This window comes from Takifugu rubripes, chromosome 6 (assembly GCF_901000725.2).
Source record: "Takifugu rubripes chromosome 6, fTakRub1.2, whole genome shotgun sequence".
NCBI classification, from domain to species: Eukaryota; Metazoa; Chordata; class Actinopteri; order Tetraodontiformes; family Tetraodontidae; genus Takifugu; species Takifugu rubripes.
Genome location: NC_042290.1, coordinates 4,662,093 through 4,680,805, shown reverse-complemented (window position 1 = coordinate 4,680,805; position 18,713 = coordinate 4,662,093). Strand labels below are relative to the sequence as shown.

The 18,713-nt window shown below is 48.9% G+C and overlaps 1 protein-coding gene across 2 annotated transcripts in view; it reads left to right on the top strand.

Annotated features, from left to right (window-relative positions):
* Positions 1–18,713, top strand: part of LOC101070809 (astrotactin-2) — a 152,946-nt gene that overhangs the window by 76,828 nt on the left and 57,405 nt on the right. For both annotated transcript variants that reach the window (XM_029837360.1, XM_029837361.1), the window contains 5 exons: positions 4,930–5,014; positions 5,428–5,502; positions 6,610–6,747; positions 10,562–10,712; positions 17,819–17,985. In XM_029837360.1, coding sequence (XP_029693220.1) covers positions 4,930–5,014; positions 5,428–5,502; positions 6,610–6,747; positions 10,562–10,712; positions 17,819–17,985 — 616 coding nt within the window. The remainder of the gene's footprint in view (positions 1–4,929; positions 5,015–5,427; positions 5,503–6,609; positions 6,748–10,561; positions 10,713–17,818; positions 17,986–18,713) is intronic.

The window sequence follows — 18,713 nt, the reverse complement described above, 5'->3', positions numbered from 1 at the left end:
AACTATTTAATTCCTCCTAAATGGCATTCATTTGGATACTGATCCAGCTTGGGTCATCTCCAAACCTCTCCAAGTTTTCCAAATGTAGACGAATGCAGCATTGCTATCGTTGCACACTGAGTAGTTCTTCCCATCTGTAAAAAAGTAGATGAGTAGATGAAGGAAATGAAAAGAAATGAAAAGAAAAGCTAGACAGCGACTGAGTGTCTCACAAGGAGCGGACCACAAAAGAGCATCAGCTTTTTTTAGAGCATCAGCTGCCACGTTGTAACAAAGGATGCTAATTATGCTAGCAGGCAAGGAATTAAATGTTTCTCTCCTGTGATGAAATAAATGCATTTGTTGAATAATTTGTACAAAAAATGATTGTCCATCTGTTCCTCACCCCCCACCCAAAAAAATAAAATAAAATCTTAGAATTTAGCATGGCAGGAGAGTCAAGAAGTTTGCACACTGTTGTGGTGGTCTAGAGGGGCAGAAGAGGGGGGGCAGAAAGAGAAGAGAGGAGACAAAAACAGAATGATGGCTGAGAGTCATGAGCCGCCTCTGAAATCCGTATGTGTAAACATACAAACATCAGACTTGAATCCCAGCAAGGTTGTCAACAACACTACTGCGTGCACAGACGACGTTTCTGCCGCCGCGGCAGGATTCGGCTCTTTAGGATGCATTTCTGCTCGTTAGCGCTGACGCTAAAGGTGCCAAAGCACGAGGGAAGGTGATGTTTATCTTCCCCGCGAGCGCTGCCACTCCTCCGTGTGTTTCCTGCCAGCATGATGAAGTCTAAGCTCATTATCCTGGATTACATCTGTAATGTATGTGAGCTTTATGTCACCCGAGGTCAAGGGCACGTTAAGGGCTGATGCATAATGTATCAGGAGCCTGGACACTTAGGTGGCGGAGACGCCTTTTTGTTTGTGGATTCTCGCGCTGGGGCCGATTACATTTGTTCACATCAGTCACCACGCATGCAAAATCAGTACTAGCTGCAATTCAAAGCGAGTTGTTTCTTCACCCAGTCTCCGGTTCATCCTACACTCCCACTTCAGGCCTTTCATCCTCTCCTACTTCCACCCCCCAGCTCGTTCATCCATCCTCCAGCCACGAGATTACTCAAACCCTGAAGAGCGTTCTGTCTTCTGGAGGAAGTCACATCGATCCAGAAGTCAAATTAAAGGTGTTTCTTTCTTTTCATTTCCGTCACAGTTGCGCTCAACGCTAACTTTTGCTAACGTGAGTCAACTTCAGGGTCGGCTCCTTTAGAATTGGACGTGAAAATGGCAGTAAAGCTGCAGAAAAAAGGTTGCGTGATCGGAAGACAGAGATAAGGATCTTCAGACTCTGAACATCTGCCCTCGGGGGGGTCCTCCATTCAGATAAAAGGAGGCTCAGGACGCGGCGACACGGCTAATCATCATTGGTCGGCTGCCACGCTGCTTATTGTGCCTGGATTATAATCCCTCTTCACCTTCACTCCCTGCAGCTGCTGCTCACATGAAGGTTGCAGCGGTGGTTGTTGCCAGGAGCGGTTTCACAGCACATTACATCCAGAATTTATCCATACGTGTTGTCATGGTAACCCCCAAAGATCTCTGAACCCCATCGCCCGCTTTTGCTCACCCAATTTAGAGGGACGATCCCTCCGTCTTGACCTCTGTGAGACGGAATTATTCAAACGTTAGCAAACGGCCTTGCGTTATTCTGCACCGAGAACAGTTATAGCGGTCGTGACATGAATGCTAAATTGCTCCAGCTTGCTAAAGCTCAAATGAGAGAGGTTGATTCTAACTTAGGGTTGGGATAGCAGAGGAAGGATTTGGCAGCATCAGGGAACGCCGTTTTGACCCTGCATACGATTGAGACTGAACGGTTCGTCAAAACATCCACAAAACATCAGCTGCAGCTTCCTGGTGAATCTTTGGACTGTTATGTTTAACGACAAAAAAAAAGGTGGGAAATTTTAAATTCAGGTGCTGGGGCTCACGGAATGGGCCCTCATGCTACATGTCCATGTCATCCTAATGCTAGCCAATTATCATGTTGCTGTGATATTGATATTGAAGCTTAATATATCTGCAAAGGTGTATAAACAGGAAGTTAATCTATGATTTTTAAAAAAGGAAGTCTTTGGCAAAAGAAACATTTGCACAGTGGGATAATTGTTAGCAAACAGCTAATTCTAATCACAAGTGATTAGTTCATAATTAAGCCAACAGGCACTGCTCAGTTGGCCATAACCTCAATAATAGCCATTATGAGTCTCCAGCTGTCCTTTTAGATGAGCTCTCAGTTATGCTAACTGTGCTAACTGTGCTACCAGTCTTCTTACGCTGAGCCACAAGCTAAATGATGAGTGTATGAGATGAGAGTTTGTCCTGTCTGGCAGTCTGGCCTCTGCTCTGTTTGAATGCATCCAGTCAGACATTCAACACTGATGCTGAGCAAGTCCTTGCTGGAAACCTTCCCCAGTCCTGCACGGTTAGGCTAAACGTCCCTCAAAAGCTGCTGAGTTGGCTCTTTCTGTCAGAAGGTCTTGTGTTAGCAAGCAGCTAGACATGAGAGCACCTTCTGTTCGGCGCATCTCTTTTGATTTGCGACATCCTGGCTGAACCCTCCACCCTAGACGAACTCGCTTGCATCCAGTCATGAGGTTTTAAATCAAAGACTGTGAGAAATGGTTTCCAGAACCAAAACAAAACGTTTCCTTCAAAACCAAACATGGAACGTTGAGGTCGTAAATGGATGCATCAGAAGTGCAGCCATTTCAGATCAATGCCATACGGCTTCCACACATGGGGAATGATCCAGGCTGAAGTTTAATGACCAGAAAGTCAAAAACATCCCCTCCCGCGCGCTGCCGTCGACGCCATTGCGATTTTGCTTTGATTTTCCCACCGCGGGCCGTCTCCCCCTCCCCCGCCATTGATCTTTAAGCAAGTTTCAAGTTTCCTCTCCGGACCCAGCGCGGCTGCCTGGGCTGCGTCTGAACCAACTCTTTGTAGGCGGAAGGGAAAGCTGAGTCTGTCAAGCTGTGTAACTGTTAGCTAATCTGGCCAAATCGCTAATCAACCGGCCGTATAGCTCCCAGTTAATTGCTTGAATCTACCTTAAAGGACTTTGCATAGAGCTACGTTTGATCGTTCTGGTGAAGGTGCATCTAAACACAGCACAACCTTCCTCAGGCTGTTTTGTATGTGTACAGCATGTTAGCATGTGCTGGAATCGGTTATCCGTGACTGCTGTGGACTGTTTACTTTCATGTTTACATCTGAATACATTTGCAAACCGTCTCCATGATCCACATGAACCAGATTTCAGGTTGAAAATCAGGAATTGAAAATCAGGTGAGACGGAATTTCACCTGGGGGGCAGAAATGAGAACAACAGAGCCACTAGAGGTCAAAGCGAAGATGAGATCAAAGCAGACACCGGGATTAAAGCTTCCAGGTGACTGAGCTTCCAATCTCCACCTTTACCCCCCCCCCCCCCCCCCCCCCCCTTTCCTTTCATGCAAAACTTCTTCAATCAGGAGAATGTCAGACAAACGTAAGAAAGAAATGAAGAAAAACACCGTACCAGCTGCTAGCAAAGCCTCAGCGCTAGCAGCACATTTAGCGTTTGTTGGTAATATGAGGAGAATCCTCCCGTACAGACAGGATTCCTGGAACGACTGTCTGTGTTGTGTTGGTTGTTTCTGTCTGAACATGGCAGAAATGTAGCTGTCAGAGCGGCTCCTGTGTGCAGCCTCCTCTCGTCTCCCCCCGTCTGTCACTCACAGGTGCAGCCAGCCAGGGCTGCCTGCAAATCACAGTTTGCTGTGGAAATCCTTCTGCTTTGGACGTTTAAGGAGAATAAATGTACAGCGACGGCACTTTTGTCAGCCCGGGCGGCTCAGCCGGCAGGCCGCTAATGAAAATGGTAATTCCGCCGCGCGGGTGGAGGAGTGCGGGAGACGAGATAGGTTATTGTAATTTCCTCTCCGCCTGGAACATGTGACCCGACTGTTCATGAGCATGACAGATTTGTGTGAATTAAACACAATATCGTGGGAGCGGCCGGGGCCAAAGACAGAGACGCCAGAGTCTGGATGTTCCCGGGTGGAAAGTAATGAAAGAAAAATGACAGCATCTGGTGTTTCCTCCAAAATGGAGGTTCATGTGTTTTCAAGTCACAAAGCCCCGCAGCAGCGGTTGGAATTATGGGTACTGGGTGGGCTCTGAGGAGGTGGGTCCCGCGAAACCTCTTTAATGATCTTACACCTGACTGCAACCCCCCCCCCCCCCCCCGCCCCTCCCCCACTGCATAAACATCTTTCCTTCATTCTTTATTTGTACGCTTCTTGAATCCTTCACCTGTGGACTCGACTACAGGCGGCGCCCCGTTTCCCAGGTGGAGCCTCACTCCAAGTGCTGCATTATTAACCGCGCTGATAAAATGTGAATGATGTTGCCTGTGTTCGTGTTTTGCGGGGTTGTGCCTCCTCGCGGCTCGATTCAGAAGCCGGTATCAGCCGGTCAGAGGTCGGGAATCTTTATTTTAGGGACGCTGTTGAGCTCAGTGATATCAGGTTTCACAGGACGGGGAGTTTATTGAGCTAATAATGGCGCCATCGAGCTATTGTGTCTCTATAAAATGGTTGAATCGGACCTGCTTTCTGCTCCCTCCCTCCGCCTGACAGCAAATAAACAGCTATTACAGCCTTGTTTCTGTTGTTATTACCGTCAGACGGTGAAGTCACATCTCCCTTGCCAAGGAGAGGACGTGCGCTGTCTTTGAAGCGTCGTTGAGGCCTCTGCTTTAGCTCGTCGCGAGGCTTTCATCACAGATGCACATTGGGATGATTGTGGCACGAGCAGGCCGGGGGGGGGGGATCACCTCCTTGCTTCTGCGGGTGAATAAATGTGCTTTTCCTTGTCCCCTCTGCCGCAGGACAATGCAGCTGTCACGAGGGCTATTCCCCGGATCCGGTCCACAAACACCTCTGTGTCCGCAGCGACTGGGGTCGGAATGAAGGGTGAGTCCCGTCCGCGGCGTCCACCGGACCTCGCAGCTAGCGTAACCGCCTGACAGCCACCACATTGGTCCTTTTATGGCCACCGATAACTCAGGGAGACGTCAAACTGTTGCAACCATATTGCCCCCCCCCCCCACTCCTTCCCGCAGGAATTAGCCGCGGCCTGACTTTCCTGCTCTTAGCTAACAGAAATTGCTCCTCACTGCGCTGCTGCGGCGGCCTCTGCTGCAGATGCCTTCACATGTTCCTCCTCTCCTGCAGCAAATGGTTATGAGAGCCACCCAGAACTGGCTCCCCTGACCTCCGACCCCCGCATTTTCTCATTTATCCAATGTTCGACGTTCGCGGTCAATTAGCATTTTTGGCAAACTTGCTTACTGGTTTGAGATGTGTCCTGCTTCTTCCTCCTGTAGCCCCTGGCCATACACCAACCTGGAGAAGGGCTACGACCTGGTCACAGGGGAGCAGGCCCCAGAGAGGATCTTCAGGTGAGCCTCACGTTTCTGCTCTTCCTCCAAAGTATGTGGATTCAGTCGGCGCCCAGTTGGAGGCTGTCGGTTGTTTTGTGGCGCGTGTGTGTGTGACAGAACACACACCACAGGTCCGCTAGGACAGGCAAGACCGACCTCGTTGACCCCCGGTGGTCAGGCCTTCACTGGCGCGTGGTTCCGCCTCTCCTTTGAGACGAGGTCAATGGACTTGACCTTTTTTTTGTGGAGTCCACGACGTTCCGAAGGCCCCTCAAGTATCGCTTCGCTGTCCTTTTCCAATGGTTTGGCAGAATCATTGGAAAAGGCGTGTTCCCATGAACGGCCGGGACACTGTGCCAAGTCCCCGGGACCACCGACGAACGCCATATCCCGTAGATGGAGTTTGTTTCTCCTGCGGGCGCTGGACGCAGCCCTCCACATTCCGCGCCATCTGCTTCCGATGGCGCCAGCAGACGCGACGTGTCGATCTCGTTCATTCAAGTCGCTGACGGCGGACGCGTGACGTTCGGAACAGGTGGACAAAATTGCAGTTTAATATCGAGCTTTGGCGACAACCAGACCGACGTTGTCACGGCAGGCTGATGCCTGTTCCCGAATCCTTTCAGCTCCGGCCGTGCTCATGTGTCATCTTTCAGCTGTCGACCACGTGCACGCGGACGACACGTCGGCGTGTCCTCTCTGTCACGCGCACACTCCGGGAGACAGCAGCCAAATTGAGTGAAGCCGCAGCAGCGGGATGGAAAAGCCGGTTCCTTTAGCGTGTCGGAGGGAGGAGCGCCGGCGATCCGGATCTTCGATCAGAGGAGCGGCCGCCTTGTTGTTGTCGGAGAAACCCGAGAAACCCGCGACGCAAAGAGCGGGCGGGACCGGCGTCCTCATTCCCTCTCACGCCGTGCAAGTGATGCGCCACCTGTGAATAGCAATTAAAAGAGTTTCCAGGAGGGGCGGAGCCACAGGTTGATAAACACAACTGAAAACAGGTCATTTATTTCACAGTTTGAATCTTCCTCCATCCACCAACAGCTGCCCCCCCCGCACACACACACACACACACACACACACACTTTCATTGACATTCTTCTCCTTGTGGTGGCACCAACACAGGTCCTTCTACAGTCTGGGCCAGGGGTTGTGGCTGCCCGTCAGCAAGAGCTTCGTGGTGCCGCCGGTGGAGCTGTCCATCAACCCCATCGCCAGCTGCAAGACGGACGTGCTGGTTACCGAAGATCCAGGGGAGGTCAGGTCAGTCAGACCCCCCGCGGGGTGTCCTCTCATCCTCCGCCCGACGCTCCCGCAGCAGAACGCATCGGCAAAGGGAGCGGCGTGCCCGTCGGCGGCCGGGTCCCCCTCCGCCCGGTGTGACGGGTCAAAGAACCAGAACAGAACCACATGAGATTAGAGCCGCGAGGCGCCGACTGTTGTCAAATCGACATAAAATCACATTTCCAGATCAGAACCGTAGCTGGAAACTCGGATCCCTGCACCTGTTTAAAGGCTCCGTGAAGGTCGTGATGGAGGTGGATGTACATCAGTGGCAAAATGAATGAGAGTAAAGCCTTTTTTCCCACGATTCTTATTCTGGAGCGCCATTTTGGCAAGTTTTCCTAAGCTGCGCTAACGAAGCCTTAAAAGGTGGAAGGAGTTGTGCGTCTTTTACAGGGAACGACGGGTTTGTGTCACAATTGCGTTAATCAATGTGTCCAATTTAGGACAACTTACAGCAACTGAGCTGCGTCTTCACAGCCGGAGTCATTCTTATTCTCCCCTCGCCCTGCGCTCCCCGTGTGACTAATGGAGCTCGCCAGGTTACTTCTGCCGGGATAAATCGTCCAAAACGCGCCGCGAATGCACCACGTCTGCAGCCAGGCGGCGGCCGGGTTTAGCTGCTAATCAGCACATGAGCAGACCTTCCACGGCCCAATTAAAAGCAGGTTTTCATCCTCAGTGTGTGAGCCTCATATTAGAATATTTAATTTGCTATTGTTAATAACAGCAAGTGAGATATCACACACCGCCTGGGATAGACTTTCCCTTTTCTCCTGCTTTATTTCCATCCCTTCAGCAGCTGGAACACTAGTCACCGTTGACAACGCACCAAGTAAACAAGACCTTTGATATGCGCGGGAGCCCATTGTATGGCTAATCAAAAGCCCACTTTTGCTGAAATTGTAACGTAATGTTCTGTATTTGGTTAATGATTAGTTCTGCAATCTGTCAGATTGTCATAAATAATGCAAAGAGCTCATTATCCGAAGCATTTTTGTGGAACAAAGCCCTCCGGGACCTGACGGAGCTTCTGGTTGATGCACTTTCCCACAGCCTTGAAGCAGATGCTGATTCTAGACACGTTGAGGCGTTGTGGCGCTGCTATTTGAGCGCCCCTTTCTAACGTCTGCGCACCCCGTGATGGACAAGTGTCTCTCTTTCCCTAAAAATAGACCAACGTGTCCGTGGAAGTCGGTCCAGGGAGCGATAGCTCTCCCTTGAGAGGCTAGTTGATCAGCTATGCTACTTTATTTTTTTCCGGGTCGACCCAGACCGGCACCCTGTGTTATACGGTCCTCTGTGGTTGGTAATCTAAGAAAGCTCGGCCTCTTTGTCATGTTACTTGGGTGTCGCTGACAGGTAGTCACAGCCTGGCGGGGAATATTACGTGTCGCAGGGTGGTCCCGGCTTTAGCGGTGTTGCCTTCAGGGGATGTAGTCGGTTTCAACGACATGTAGGTGGGTGGTAAATGTGGCAAAGTTCTGCAGCAGAACAGAGAACTGCACCAACGCTCGTCATCTGCCACCTTTTTTTGATATTTAATCTGCGCCTGGATCCATTTCGCTATGCTAGCTGGCGCTAAATATCTTTTATTTACAACATCGGCATAGTCCGAACAATCCTGCTAGCATCGGCGCCACTTTCCTCCTGCAGCGGGCAGGTTTTCCTCTCTGATTACGGCCTGTTCGCAGCACATGCACTCTGTTTAATGACCAAATTGCTTGATGAAAGTCAGCATATTTGTAGGCGCTGGAACAAGAGCATTAATCAAGGGCAGGATCGGGGGCTGGAGAAGGGGCCGGGTAATCACGCTGGAGCAGAAGTCTGACTCTAGGCCCGGCCAGGCTGGTCATTCATCATGTAGAAAAGCAAAAGGCAAGAAAGGAGATTAATAACAACTGCATTAGCTGGCGTTTAGATGCAGCCAGTGAGCTTCTGGGTCAGGCAACCGAATAAGAGAGCTAGAGGAGATGATCCTGATTAGCTTTGTCTCATTTATTGGAGCTGAATGAAAGCTGGAGGAGTCGGTTTGTAACACAGCACCTTTTTACTCCTCTGCCCTGTTCGGACCAGCTGGATTAATTAAACCGGGAGGCTGACTCTGCCCTGATTCCATGTGTTGCACACCAATTTAAGAGGCATTCCAAAGGTCTCTCTGCATTTCCTCCAGCCTCCGCGTCCCCATTTTTCCTCTTTTTGGACTGTCTTGCGCTGCATTTCTGAATTGATTGTTTCCCTCCATCTTTGAGTCACTCTTCCCCACGTCCAGGAGCTCAGCTGGTTAGTATGCGCCTCGCGGCTCAGGCAACCCATTATTTTTGTCTGTCTCACCTTCCCCACCCTGTGTTTTCCTCTGAATTAAGGAGTCATTTGTCAATGTTTTGAGTGGCTGCCAAAAGGAACTGATGCACAGAATGCCATTTGTTGTCTGTCTAATTCAGAAAAAAATGGAGTTACCAAATAAAGAAACCCCCCCCCCCCCCCCCCTAAAAACAGCAAAAAACGGGAAGCCAGGCGACAGACGCCGAGCAAGCTGTTGCTTTCCGGTGAAATAAAAGAGGTGCACAAAGCGTCTCGGAGGCGCCGCTGAGGGGTGTTGATGGAGCCGTAGCTGCAGCATAATCTCAGCTAATCTGTCCCCGTTTTCATCCATCAGCCGACGGCGGCTGTGGAGAATAACAACATCGGAGTGTCCAAATGAACTGTCCTCAAACCCTTTATGTCCAAAGGTTCCTCTCCTGATAATGTGCTGAAACACATTTGAACTGTCCTTCGTCTGACTATAGCAGCTAGGCTAGTGCTTTGTTCAGCTCCGAATTACCAAACAATGGAGCTTTTCCAACTTAAAACAGTTGCCATGGCGATGCCTTTGCCTTTGGCCCACAAAGCTAACTGAGCAATTTTAGCACTTGAAATAGCACAAAGGACAACAGGCCCAGTAGGGCAGCAAAGGGTCAGACCTTGTTGAGGAATAAAAGGCGTACTTTGATAACGCCTGGATTTTAAAATATAAAGTGACCGCGGTGCTCTCCGTCTTTTTCTGACGCAAACGGCCAGCTCGAAATGCGTTTAATTTTTTTCACATTTTCATCCAGCAGCTCGAACCGAGAGCAAGTTGACTTCACCACCTTCTCCATGAACAGCACGTTTACTTTTTGGTCGCAGTTGCCCGTTGGAGCGGTCGGGCGGAGACTTGTAATCACATTACGATGATTTAAAGTTGGTGGTCCGCAAAGAGACACTGACCGGCCACAATGCTAACCAGCTCATCCATCATCTAATATGGTCTTTTCCAGTCTTGCGGAGGGTAAAATCCCTTTCAGCACTGGCGTTTTATGGTGAGAGGCTGCAGTTTTGTGAGTCTGCAAAGAAAAAGCCCATCCTTCACTGTGGCGCCGCAGCGTTCTGCGCTGCCTGTTTGGGCCGCAGGAGTTGATGGAGCTGTCATTTCTCGAGACGGCGCACAGAAAACTCCCCTTTTATTTCCTCTTCCCCTGTCTGTCTTTTAAAAAGGGAACATTGCCTGCTCTCCAGTTTGGCACTAGAGATAGCTGCTCGCGTGTTAGCGTGCAGACGTAGCAGTCGGCGCTGTGGAGAAACCATGTAAAGAACCTGACGTGACAGGAAAACAAGCACAGAAATAGTAGAGTAGGCTATACCAGCGCAAATAAAGGGAGGTTTCCATCCAGTGGCCTCCAGGGGGCGCCAAATCATTCCATGAATAAAGCTCAAACCAAGAAGATGATCATGATGTCCTCACTGTGTGTGTTTTTATCTTTGTCTCCACTAGAGAAGAAGCCATGATGTCCACTTACTTTGAAACGGTGGAGGACCTCCTGGCGTCCTTCGGACCCGTGCGCGACTGCTCCAAAGACAACGGCGGCTGCAAGAAGAACTTCAAGTGTGTTTCTGACCGACAGCTGGAGTCCTCTGGCTGCCTGGTGGGTAAAGTTACCCAGAAGCGCCCAGCGCAGAGGCGCTAATTCCTTAAATTCAGTCTGCGTAATTATTAGGGGTTGGAGAGTTTGTGTTGCACCTCTGCGCCGCAGATGTGTGTGTGCCAATAACACCCTCTCTGATAGGATGCCGGGTATCTGAACTTAGGAGCTGGGTTGTCAAGCTGCACCGAGGTTGAGACACAGCTAACTAGCGATTGCGCTGAGAGGCTGGGGCTGAGAGGTGAGCCCTGCGGGGTAGACGGGGAGCAACTCTTGACAGTTGGAGAACTTTCACAACTGAAAGGGTATCGTGTGATAAATGGCATAAACCCCCCCTATTTACATAATTGCGCGTGCTTTTTAATGGCTCCTTCCCAAGATGATGCCACTCATTAAAACCACACGCCATCTGTTGTTTAGCGGCACTTTCCCAAGGTTTCCCAACAATCTGATATTGCTTGTTTAAAGACACACGTGCAGTTTGAAGCCTCTAATAAGTCACATTTTATAGCCACCGGTGATGGGCTTTTGCCCCCGGTTACCTTTGACTGTTCAACAGCGTCTCATTAAGTGAGCCGTGCGAGGTTCAGGGTGAAGTGTTTCTTTTAGCGACAGCAGGAAGCAGCAGATCGATGGTGCACTCATGAACTTTGGCACCATTTGATGCACTTTTCATCGTCGCCAAGCACCTGCTAATGTCCTGCTCTGCACAACTGTACTGTACACTCGCAGGACCATTGAAATCTGTCCTTAATAACCAAATGAGTCTGTCTCGGTATCCTCCGCTATTAGCGTAGCGACGCTGCGATACCGCATTATTTAACTGGGAAAGCCAGTCGGTGCTAAACTGCTCACTCATTTAGACGCATCAACAACACGACCTATTAAAAGGTGTGTTTTTTTTAATGGTGCTGCCACTTTAAAATGAGACAGCGATGTAAAAGTTTTTCCCTGGCATATATTCAGGCCCAGCTTCCTGTGCCAGAGGTCCTGACAGAAGTGGGCGGGGCCGGGCCGTAAAGTAATTAAATTGATGAGCCGTCTCAGCGGCTGTAGGGCAGCTCTGCGAGTCATTAACGGTTCCGAGAGAAGACGTAAATCGACCTCTGCCTTCCGTCGGTTTTGCGAGGACGTGGCTGCGTTTGCGTCTCCTCGTGGCCTTAAAATGGGACGTGCTATCGTTATCATGCCGTGCACCCCCCTGTTGCAGGGGCTGGAGCGGTGCGCGCAGGCCTCTGGTACTAATGATCGACGTGCTGCTTCTACAGCTTTTTAAATAGATGCATTAATCCAGCCATCTGCAACTTTTTCTTTGAGTTTCTGTCTGTGTTGCCATGGCGACTGTGCCACATTAACACATTTCTGTCATATCTTCCAATCATTTATTCAGAAGGAAGACAGATTGTTGGGTTTGGTACCTTTTTCTTCCATGATGTAAGTGTTTTCTTTTGGAGACCATCAGTGCTGCGGTGTTGTTGTATACAGTTTTAGCATTGCTAAGCTAAATAACCTGTTTGTCTCGTTATTGGACGGGTATGTTTGGCTAGTACGAGTTACCCTGTTTGTGTGTTAAATAACAGCGCAGTTTGTATCGTTCAGAACCGAGGAACTTTAGCTGAACTCAGCAAGGTAATCGGCAACGGGGGGAATTCCTCGGTATAAGACTTCAAACTCCACGCGCGTCCCTGGACATGTGGCACATTTAGCTGATGTTCCCGCTGAATCCATATGCTGTCAGCCTCCCTCTGGAATTCAGGAGAAGATTCCTGAAAGCTGGAGCATCAACTATACACAACGTTGAAGCCGTCGCGTCTTCAAAGTTGGTCTTTTCGGGCTGCTGTTATTTCAGCCGTCTGAGCGTCGCTGCTCCATTAGCAGACGTGTCCCTCAAGGCCGCCTGCTACTCTCGGGACAGGTAAAATGACATTCTGAAAAGCAAATTCCGGGAAGATTTAGGTTTTTGGTAACCTCGACGTATTGATTTATTTTTTTCGTCCTGTCTCTGGCACTTCTGAGCTCTTCCGGTTGCTAGTGTTAGCTCCTGCAGCTGTTGTGGCTGAAGCAACATGATCTTCGCTGCCTCGCGTCGCTTCTGTGCTCACTTCACATCGACAGATTGTTGATGGGTGTTAATAAGGGGTGAAATCTCGCTAACCCAGGCAGCTCTTGCCCCTGAAACATCTATAAACATCTGTCAGGAAAGCTATTTATCATCCACCCTTTCGTTCAGTTAGCGTAGCGACAGCACGTGAATCGGTGAAGGATGGCAGCTGATGGTCCTCCGTCCATCTTAATATTCACGTGCACATTTACTCACACGTTAACCCACCCGAGGGCCGTCCCAAGAGTCAACTTAGCTTGTGTGTCTTTGGAATCCAGGTTCATCAAGGTAATAGGAAAACTCCCAGTTTTAGGGGAGTTGGCAGTTTCAGCCGTCTTTCATCTGAAGCTAAAGCAACGCTTAACTAAATATAAACAATTAACAATTAAGTTAATTATTGTTGACTGTAGCTTTAGCTCCATCTGTGGACACCAGACGGAGAAACGGGAACCTGGGGGTGGGGGTGGGGGGGGGGGGTGGAACACAGCAGCGATATGGGAGCATCAATCCAGCGGTGGAGGGAATGACCCCATTCCGGTGGGACCTGTCTTCAATGTTCCACTGTCACTGATGCACTCTGTCCACCCCCCCCCCACCCCCCCCAGCGGGACTGCTCGGGTGAGTCCAGACGTCTGTAAACAGCAATCGTCTGCCGTTTCTCTGACTCTCGGTTTTGATCGCCGCCGCCGAGGTCGCCGTGCTTTTAGGAAATTGCGGCTCTTTTGCGTATGGCTGTATCCAGAGTGGGCATCCATCTCCATAATGGAGGTCCTCAGAAGCAGATGGGAGGATATTAATGGCGTATCCTTCATCCGTTGATGCCCCTTTCGGGATGTGTATCTGATGAAGCAGTTGGGATGCAGCTCTGGCAGAAACTCCAAAACTTGTATTTTATATAAGAGCTTAACTTGTCGGACCTTCTGGAGTTCAGAAGACTGCTTTAAAGAAACAGACCTCGGGCTCCAATTCCATTGTAAATGTCATCTATAATCCCCCAGCACTCAGGAGTTTATTAAATATGTTGCACGCTCCAAAAGGAATTAAATAATGAGGCGTCAGCGTGGAGGCAGATTTCCACTCGGCTGCCTTTCGCTTGCAAAAATGCGTCAGCTGGGAAGGAAAAAAGCAGTTTTCTCGGACAAAAGTTCAGCGCAGACTTCCTCCCTCTGCCCGTCTCCCTCCTCATCGCCGCCCCTCCCGCGCGTTCATTACCGCTGACTTCCAACACTCGTCCTTGTCCAGAGGAAAATTACTATAATCCCCATTGTCGCCGGAAGCTCTCGCTGTCGGCGAAGGCGGGGACGAGCGTTCATTTACCCGCCTCTGCGGCCCTTAAGAGGGAAATGATGGCGGCGGCATCGCCGAAGCTGCAGCGCACGTTCGCTAACCTCACGGCCTACACATCCTGACGTGGGGGGATTTCACTCTTCCGATATGCAATAAAATCCTTAAAGGGCAAATTTATGAACAAACCAGCCTGAATATTATATCTCAAAGGGCAGGACGCTGCATCAAAACTAGCTAGCTAGTTTTCCCAGCACTCCCAGATGCTAAGAAACAAACCGTTTTACGGACATGAAAGATGGAAATCCGGAAAAGTCAGCACCTCGGCGAGCTACATTATTAATCGGGGGTGAGAAAAGGCTCGAGCGGCGTGTCCGTTTAATAATCTATGTCTCTCTGATCGTGCAAGACAGTGAAAATGCAAAATAAGCATCATCAATAAACCATGACTCGGGTTTTCTGTCCAAAAAAATAGGCCCGCATTCGGATCCTGCTTCTAAGGGTTTGATCTTCATTTATGTATCATTGTACTCCAGAGGCTGAGAATTCCAGGTTATTCAGGGAATTCCAGGAATTTCACATTAGACCGGCTCGGTTGTCGCAGCAACAACTACAAACCTGACAGGAAAGAGGAACAGACCACCTGACCATCACTGTCACGCCGGCAGCATTAAGGTTTCGCCTTCTCACGCCGCTGTTAAGCGACTTCCTGTTCACCAGACGTCTGATTTGCGACGGCAGAGAGGCCAAAGCTTCGGCTGTTAATGCGGCTGAACACCGGCAGCCTTTTATCCGTGATGCCGTGAAGGATTTCTGTTATCTACAAAAACAAACCAACTCAAACAAACCATCTCTCGCTTTTTATTCACAGGAAAAACAACGATTGCAGCAGCCAAAAAAGAAAAAAGCACCTTTGGGCAACATTATTCCCTGCAGCGGAAGTAGGAAGTTTAAATATGAAGCAGAAATTAGCATGAATAGGAGGAAAAACAGGTGTGTGTGGAGGTCTGTGGTGTGGAACTCTCACCGGGGGCCCTGATGAATGTATTTCACACTGTGTGTGTGTGTGTGTGTGTGTGTGTGTGTGTGTGTGTGTCTCGACCTGAGCCGTCAGCTACATTCGCATTAAAACCTGTTTTCTTTTTTGTTGTCTCCTTTGCACCTGTTAGCCGTGACTCAGACGTGCGTTAGCTCCCAGATATCTCGCACGCACGCACGCTCATTATTTCCCATTAAAGGTCACCGTGGCAACCGACCTCGCGTAACCGCCGCTTCCTCCTTTTCTTTGATACACAAATATGCCTTTACCAGCCTCCGCCTCGGTATGGAGCCGGCTGGATGTGCAGCGCGAGCGGCTTTTCTGTAGCTTTCCTTCCAATTAACGCTCAGACTTTCTTCTACTTTCACCTGTTTTTTTTCTTTCTCCCGAAGCGCTTGAAAGCCTTCCGAGCTCCTGAGAGCCCCCGGCCATGGCATCGCTGCGCAGTCCTTTAGTTCAGTCCTTTCAGGAGTCGCTGCAGCTCGGTTTGAGCGGGAGAAACACGCCGCCGCTCCCCACCGTCCAGATGCTCGAGGACCAACAGGAGGATCCCCTACACACACACACACACTCACACACACACACACACTCACACACACACACACACACACACCCTGCACCAATCTCCGGCTCATTCTTCATGTTAAATGGCTACAGGTGGAGAAATAAATGGTGGCTGCCTGTAAAAATGGGAACAACAATGTCAGAAACTCCAGTTGGAGATGTGATTTGGAACTTTTGACTGATGCCTCTATATATCTGTGCATGTCAGGAACAGGCTGTGCTTCTGCTGCCCCGCTGCCAACTCCATCCTCCCCTTTTCACAGTGTTATAAATACATTGTGGCATCTAATCTATAATATTCCAGATGATACCCCCCCCCCCCCTTTCTCCTCATATTTAATTGAACCAGTGGATTTGTAAGCACAGACTCACATCCTGACGGCTCTTCTGTTGTTGCTTCTCGATCTTTAATGTTCTTCAGTGATAAGTAATTAGTCAGTTGTCAAAAGCTAATTCTTTTTTAATGCATTTTCAATTATTGATCAGTTGCCAGGGCTGGTAATTACAGTAACAAACTCACAATCGGCGCCTCAGTTCGCCGCTCCGGCGCTGCGCAGTTGTTGCAAAAGAAATGACGTCGTGAAAACCTTTCATTGAGACGGCGAGACGGTTCGCTCCCGCCAGGAGATGCAGCGCGGCGTTGCTGCAGCTCCGCCCCGGCGGGAGGAGGGTTCTGATTCTGACCAGGAAGTAAAGTCTGACATGGATGAGATTGTCTCACAAACGTGGACCGTCGTTGAACTTTGCCCCATTCTTTAGCCACAGTAGCTGATTTTGCTGAAATGTCATATTTATCTGCCCTGATTCCCAGTCAAACCTGCGTCTCCTGCCATTATGTTCCTCATTATTTATCAGAAATAGAGACTGTTCGTGAAAATGAACCTCTCGCCGCTGGATGCTGCCCGATGGTCCGGTTTGCTTCATACTGTAGCCATCCATCCGTCCGTTAGCTTCACTTAAAAAAACTTCCTTAACTCGAGTTAAGTCAAAAACAAAAGACTTTTGAAACTGTCTGACTGACTTTGGAAACTTTGACACGTCATCGTTCTCCTGAACCTTCACCAGTGTGAACGGAACATGTCGACACTCGCTAAGAAGAAATAGCAGCTCCGAGAGAAGTGCGAAATCTGCCACATTCCCAGCATGTCTGTTAATTAATTGTTGCTTTCCAAGCCCAGCAGGCGAGACATGTTTCATTTCATTAAAAATTACCATTTTCCTCCATGATTACAATAAATTATTCAGTGTATCAATTACTCTATGCTGCATCTTAACCGTTCAATTAAAGGGGAAATAAATGCTGCCGCCGCCTCTGAAGTCTGTCTGCTTGGGACAGAACATCAGCAGTGATGAGTTTAATTATTCCGACGCTCTTGTCTGTCAGGAAAGGATCTGATGTGTGCGGCGTCGCCACGTCGTAGCGAGCGCGAAGCTCGCTAATTCAATCGATTGCTCTTTTTTTTTGCTGAAGTTCCCTTCAGGCCGTTCACATCAGTCATACATCGTCCGCTGTATCATAATAACGGTTCCTAATGTATATGCTGATATTTCTGTTAGTGATGGCAGCGTATTTAACCTTGAACTCTGCGCTGAGCACAAAAGCGTTAGCATTAGCGCTTCTCTCGCTTGATAAGCAGAAAAGTTAATCAAGTACACCCTTGTTTTGAGGGGTGTGTGTGTGTGTGAGAGAGAGAGATACAGCCTAAATCATGATTAGTATGCTGTTAAGTCGACAAGTTATTAACAGTAAGTGAAATTAATTTTTAATGAGTCCGGTCCTGCTGTAAAATCCATCTGCTGTTGTTGCATTCATGCCCAATTAGTACTTCTAATGCTGGAGGAAATATAATTCATTAAAACAAAACACTTCATAAATTAAATCCTGTACAGTATATTGATAAGGAGCCTGTTCAGCTGTTTTGAAGTGCAGTTCTCACAAACTGACCGGTCGCAAAGATGAGATTTCTGCTCCTCTTTACGAGGACGAGTCCTCCGGGTTTTCTCCTCAGGATCAGGGAGATAATTGCCCCTTCAGATCTGTATGATACTGATTGGATCGCTGGTGCTGACCCCACGATTTGACTCCCTGATTTAAACCTTCCTCTTCCTCTCTCTCTGCAGTGTCCTGCAGGGCTGAGGCCAATGAAGGATGGCTCAGGTTGCTATGACTACTCCAGGGGCATCGACTGTACAGATGGCTTCAACGGAGGGTGCGAGCAGCTGTGTCTCCAGCAGCTCGTGCCCCTGGAAGACGACCCCGGTTCCAGCAACATGCTCATGTTTTGCGGGTGAGAATCATAATTAACACTCAAAGCTAATAAAATGAGCCGCATCCAAGCCGTTTCTCAATATGCCTGCTTGCGTTCTCCCGTACTTGCGAGACCTCGCGAGTTCTGCTCCAGTTCTAAGTACAATCTGCCAAGTACGCTGGAAGATGTGGGTCATCTCTGAATACTTGGTACACGGGCAGAACCTTGGGAAGTTGTGGAGTACACACTTGAACACTTTGGGCCGTTGTGGGATACCTAGCTGTCCACAGCATGATGCATTCTTGATTAAAAAAATAGGGCAGATTCTTTGTAGCGTACTTGGACAAGCACAAGTATAGACAAGCACACAGCAGTGTAGATGTTCCAGATATGCACTTAGTTCTGGACACAAACCTTATAAAACTGTCCAGATAAACTCAAGGCCGATACATTTCTGAGCCCGTTTACATTTCCATAAATGTCTGACATAATTGCTCAATTGTAATAATCATATCTGATGCATTCAGTGGGGAAATGTACAGAAGCTATTACCTTTTCTGCAGTTTTCAATTTGAATAACAGTTAAATGTATATGTGGATATCCAGTTGGCATGGTAAAGGGGGAAAAGAAATGAACTTTATAGGAAGAGTTAAAAGCTGAGGAGAGATAATTGTTCTGAGTCCATTAAAAAGATGTTTCCTGGAAGGCTGAGAGATGATTCAGGGGTGTTGGTTTCACATCGAAACACCCAGCAGAAAGGTTGATC